Source organism: Alligator sinensis, unplaced genomic scaffold (genome assembly GCF_000455745.1).
Source record: "Alligator sinensis unplaced genomic scaffold, ASM45574v1 scaffold1283_1, whole genome shotgun sequence".
NCBI lineage: Eukaryota > Metazoa > Chordata > Crocodylia > Alligatoridae > Alligator > Alligator sinensis.
This window is the reverse complement of record NW_005842091.1, coordinates 1,888,441-1,894,440: the sequence shown is the minus strand read 5'-3', so window position 1 is coordinate 1,894,440 and position 6,000 is coordinate 1,888,441. Positions and strand designations below refer to the sequence as shown.

The following is a 6,000-nucleotide window of genomic DNA, read 5'->3' as shown; positions in this document are numbered from 1 at the left end:
CACCTCTGGTGGCATAAAGGGACTTTAAAAGGAGTGAGGACACCAGCCCTGCTCTTCACCCTTAATGCTAGGGGTGAGCTGGGACCATCACAAGTCTACTGCACTGCCTGTTTTTTTGCTTCCTTAGGCCAGACATGGAAAGAGCAATGGAAATTAAATTAGCCTCTGGGCTGCTCTAAACTTACATTGGTGACCGGATGGATTTTGTACAACCTGGGGGTAACAGGGATTGCAAAGTTGGCTTCAAGCTTCCTTTGGTCTCCGTCTTGACCTGCGCTGTACGTACAGGAGCAAAGTAACCGAGAATCAGGACAAGTGAGCCCATGAACTCTGAAGTCAAGTTTCCACTTAGAGTTAAAGGAGGGTCATTCTAGCTGGCTTTGCCTTCCTGAACTGCTACGTTTCAGCTGCTGTCCCAGCTAATGAGGGGCTTTGCGGACACAATTCAAGGACAAATCCGAGTCTGAATTTGAACCCATACCCTCACCCATACCAAACCTGCTCTGGAGCATGCTAGAGGCAGAGGCCTCAAGAAGGACCACTAAGTTGACTCTGCAACTGCTTCACGGCTGCAACGCTGAGTGTGACGGGCTCTCAGGAGTCTCCCACTTCGGTCACATAGGGGACATGACACACATGGACCCTTTGACTCGAAAGGCCCAGTTTGAGAAAGAGCAGACACGGGTCCGAGCTGCACTGCGGGCTCTTGCGCTGGTCTCATCCCTTTGACCTCCCCTCATTTGTTTGCTGGTTCTTTGTTGGGGAGTGAGCGGGGGAAAATTCATCCTGCTGCCCGCCAGAAGCTGAATAGACAGGACAGACACCACGCTGCTCTGCCTCGGGGCGACTGGTTTGCTTAGGGTTTGCAGAAAAGACTTACGCTGAAGCCGTTGACAAATGCAGCGAAATAAATGCATTCATGCAATGAATGCATACTTGTGCTCCCTTCATTTATGCTTCATTGTTTGGTGTCCCCCCCACTCTCCTGCATACTGCATGGCACAGCCCAGATGTTCCCTCGGGACATCTGTCTCAGAGCCAAGGCTGCCCCTGATTTGGCGCCGGAGGCTCTCTCCAGGGCAGGGGTGCCACTGGCTGCAATCCCTGCAGCTCTGCGCCCAGCAAGGCATAAGCAACTGTATTCAGCAGAGAAGGCAGGAAAGGACACACAAGCTTGTAATCCCCCGGCACGTGGTCGGCGGCAGCTGGAAACCCGACAGCAGCACAGCTCAGGGCTTTTGCATCTCCTCTTCCTTTCGTTCTCGCTGCACTTGTCTCCAGTTATCCCTCACCTGGTGGCTGGCATGTTCCCTTCACTGTCCCCCCCATCCCTGCTTTCAAAATATCTGTCCTTTCCTCCCATTTTAGTCCTGCCATGGCTGGTGTCTTTCCCCAGCCTAGCTCTGTTAGGCCATTCACCGCGATTCATACAAGAGGTGTCAGAAATGCAAACCCTCCTGCACGAGATGAGGACAGCCTACACAGCCCAAAGGGCCATGGAAGGCAATAGGCATTCAACTACTGAGCATCAGCGGGAAAAATGGGACCTTCCTCCTTCACATGGGTATGTCCTGCTCTTCAGTACAGGTATGTAGAGCATGCTGAAATACTACCCTGAGAAGCTCCAGCTCTTTCTAATCGCCTTCGCCAAGAAAAGCTGCTGCTTTCTTGGTCTGCAGAGATGAAATGAAAGGCATCTAAGGCAGTTTGCATGAAATGGGACCCTCTCCAGTGAACAGCTACATAAGCACCCCTTTTGAACCGAACCCTCTTGAGGGGTGGCAGGTCGACGGTGTGGGTTGTATTTTTGGTTGCATGGGAAACGTTTTCAGCCTACTCCTGGATCAGAGGAAAGGAAGCAAGTGGCACTGGTGGATGTATTTCTCAGGCAGGCAGAGCACAAGAGCGCACTCGCTGCTGGACCAGTCTTCAGGCACAGCCCTGGTTATTTTCTAAATTTCCTTACCCTCGGCTTTCTTCGATAACCCTGCGAACGACACAAATCAGCCCGACTGGGATAGAGAGAACGGTGGGCCAGGCCCATTTATCACCCACTTGCGTGCTTATCGGAAAGGCCCCATAATCGCTTGCTAGCTTCCAGCTCCGTTCGCTGAACAAAACACCCCACTTGTTACGCTAATGCGCTGGCTGCTAACGGCGCGGCCACCCCAGGGACCGCACAAATACGCTTCCAAAATACTTCGTCATTCAAGTCAACCTCAATTCTCTCCTTCCTGACGGTGACAAGCCAGGCGAGGCGGTGGGAGGAGGACAAAGCGGCAGAGGGACAAGGCAACTGAGATGCTAAGAGCCGCATGCTACCTCTCCAGGTAATCTCTTGCTACTCGGAATAGCGGCGCTGCTTTGATTGCTCCCGTGACGGTCTCCGAGCCCCTTCCAAATGCCAATGCGATGCCAAACCGGCACGTCTCCCCAATGTGAGATGGGCTGGTGTCGCTCTCATGCTACAGAGGCTCTCACCGGGAACAAACATGGGTCAGCACCGCTGGGGATGGATCCAGACTGAGCACTTCCTGGCTTGGCGGGGCACAGCGGTACCTTTTGACAGGAGGGGAGAGTTGCGGGGGGAGCAAAGAAAGCTAATCGCATTTTTTTCCAACCAAGGGAAGCTCAGCTCAGATTGCTTCATGTTGTATTCAACCCAGGAAGTCGTTGCCTAATTGCACGTCCAGACAAACAAAGCAAAGCAAAACCAACACAGCAAGAAGTCGGGAACTGAGGTTGCCTATCACCAATACACTACAAGAACACCAGTTACACCAAATACACTACAATTAACGCCCCCAAACAGGCATTTCTCAACCCAGGAAATTCAGCAGTAAGCTTGCTCTCACCAGCTCACCTATTGCTAATCATCTATCATGCAGGTTAAACTGCTTCAGAGCAGGCTTCTCCCAGTCTTTGCATCTATTCCTTTAGCCAGAAAACATTTCAGACAGGCTAAACTTTTAACCTGCTCACGGCTTTCCTGCAGGCTGCTAAGGATCCCATGTCTCCCGAGCCCAGATAATCCAGCGGTATTTCTGGGAATGAGTTACCCCTCTCTCCAAAGAGGTCCTAGGGGAATAAGCAGCTGCTGGGTGAGCTGCCCTTTGCAATTTGAGGACCAGTGGACAGGGTAGACTGCCAGGGCTCCCTGCCCTTCCCCAGAATATAAGAATTGCCATTTACTGGGTCAGACCCTAACTCTGATCCAGTCTCCTATTTTGCACCATTTTGCGCAGTCTCCTACGTTGCACGGTGGCAGAGAACGGATGCTGAAAGGGAGAGTGAACCGGGTACGACGAGGTATCCCGGTTGTAGCCGTATTGGTCTAGAGGCAAAAGGAATCAGAATTTGTGGCAGAGGTGATATCTTTTCTTGGAGTTTTGCAAAAAAATTTCTTGCAAAAAGTTTTCTTAAATTTTTTTTTTTTAGTGCAAAAATCTAATAAATATCACCTCTACCACGAGTTCTGATTCCTGGGTATGGCAAGGCTTTTTTCCCCACTGTTCCTCTTTCCTTTGCAGCCTCCAGCATTTAAGGCCTGGGAAATTCAGATTCAGAGGCCGTGCCCCCCACTCCCACGCTCAATAGCTCCTGATGCCCCTTTCCTTCAGGAACGTGCCCAGCCCACACTTCCCTCGTCCTGGGCTAGATTTTCCTTGCTCAGCCAAATTTTGCCTTCTCTGCTCACCCCAAGAAAGCGGCTGAGGCCTTCTGGCTACACAGCAGCGCCGTGGTTTTCGTGAGACATTATCCAGCAGAAAATCTCATGCATTTATTTCAGTCCCCTACCTGTGTGACATGTGGCATCTTAAATTACTAACGATGACAACGCTCATAAGGGTCTCATGCCCTCTTCTCTCATTCTCGCCCTTGTTTCCCTGCCCAGACACAGCAATCGGCATAAAGCAAAGTCCGTTTTCTTTGTGCTTGTAGTCATTTTTTTTTCACATCAATTTTACTTTCAGGTGCTAAAATTCCACCACATGGTTGCAACATTCAGCATCGCAACTGCAGGGGATACAGCAGGGGCCGAGTCCACGGTCACTGGAAGTCAATGGGAGTTTTGCCATCAAGGTCAGCAGGAGCCGAACTGAACTCTATTGCATCTTGGAGGTCCCTTGCCGAGAAGATGGCCTTAACAGTGATGCCTGGGGACCGGCTGGCTCTCATAGCACTCAGATCAGATGGGGCTGTGACCAAGCTGGCAACAGGATCACCACACCAGGGACTTCACCGCTTTTACAAAGTCATGCAGGTTCACATCACAGGTTGCAGGGGGTTTGGACGAGCATCTTAGGTACAGAAATACCCTGAGCGTTTACACCCCCTTCGACATGAGCTTCCACATTTTCAGAAACTCTCTGCTTAGGGTTTGCAAGAGGAGAGGAAGAATCAGGCACTTCCAAACACCTTGCCCCACGGTTCAGCGAATAGCTAACTCCAAATATCCTAGGGAGGGAAAGGGCAAGCCGAGTGCAGGAAGATCGGGGAGATTTCTTGAAGCAAAGAAGGACCCCGTTCTCTCCCACCTCCCCATCCCCGAGCCCCCGTCGCCAACCCTCGGTCAGGCGGGCGTGATAAACAGCAGCTTCCTGTTTCCCATTTTGCAGGTGTGTTTGCAAAATCCATTACGGCTGAGCTCAGTGCTTTACCATCTCTGAGATCAGGTTTTACAAGCTTTTCTTTGGCTCTAGCCCGGGCAGATTCCTGAAGAAACTACCAAAAGCAGCCGAGGTGCATGTGCATGGGGTTCATTTAAAATGTTGGCTACTGACCCAGCCATTACGATGAAGAAGTCCAGGCGATTCCACGTATCTCCCAGGTAACACTTCTGCCCGAAGATCCCCAAGGCTACCATCTTGATGACCATCTCCACAGCAAAGAAGGCAAAGATGAAGTGGTCAAATGCCTGGGTCATAAAAAAAATAGAGGATAACAGTTAGTTCTAGTTCTCCCTTAGTGGGAATAGCAAAGCAAGGGAAGTGGATGTTTCTGCTACATGGATGCTACGTATGAACAGCGGAGAGGAAGGAAGCACTGAAGTGCTAGTCATCGCCTTGAAATGCAAAAAAAATAAATCAGGCTACCTGCTGAGTGCTGACGAACGCAGCCAGGATTTTTATTGGGCCACAATAAGCAATTTCTGTTAATCAATTGACAAAGACATGGGAGCAGAAATACGTTAGAGCTGCTGAGAGGTGACAGCTTGGCAAATTGACATATTAATGAGCTACAGTCCTTGGGGTCCTGGCAAACTGTCAGCACGGTACCCTGAATTCATTGCAAAGCCCAGGCACCCTGTGTATACAGAGGGTGCAACGTGGACAAGGAGCAGCAGGGATGCAGGGAACACAGGCTGGAAGTAGGGAACAGCCGGTACGATTCTTGTTGTGTCAAGTCGTTGGACACCAGAAAGCGCGGATACCATTTACAGTCCATGGAGAAGCGCGCTTTGATGTAGATCAAGGTTTTGCATTTATAAGTCCCGGTAAAATAGGGGAAAAGGTGGAGGCAGGCAGCTGCAGGGCACGTGACACTCGCATTGTCCATAGGGCAGGCTCAGCCTTTATTAGGAGGGACCAAAACAGCAGGTCAGTGAGTCACTGCCATTCAACCCTGGGCTTCTCTCTCCATCGTTACCAACACACGCGGTACATACTTAGACCCGCGGCTGGCATAAATGAGCACGGCTTCCACTTCCACATTGAGCCTCGCTGCTTTCACACAAAAACGTTAACTATTTTGACATATGCTGAAATGGGTGAATGCCTAGATGCCGCGTCGGGTGCAGATTGCCCCATACATTATTAAACAGAACGAGGATGCAAAGATGTTTGGTTTTTTTTTTTTAAATCATATGGAAAGGTTGGGGTTTTTTTTGTGTTTTGAAAAGCCTCTTTGCGGAAGTTACAGCCGCTTTCTTGATCTAGACACATGTTCTCCAAACGATCTGCCATCCGAACTGCTCTCTTAATGATCATTATAGTCGGC

At 50.3% G+C, this 6,000-nt stretch overlaps 1 protein-coding gene across 1 annotated transcript in view; it reads right to left on the bottom strand.

The window, feature by feature from the left end:
* The window catches only part of CACNA1H (calcium voltage-gated channel subunit alpha1 H), a 400,429-nt gene that overhangs the window by 178,305 nt on the left and 216,124 nt on the right, over window positions 1-6,000 (bottom strand). Inside the window, exon 4 of the mRNA XM_025204646.1 lies at window positions 4,785-4,918. Within this exon, the coding sequence (XP_025060431.1) occupies window positions 4,785-4,918 (134 nt within the window). The remainder of the gene's footprint in view (window positions 1-4,784; window positions 4,919-6,000) is intronic.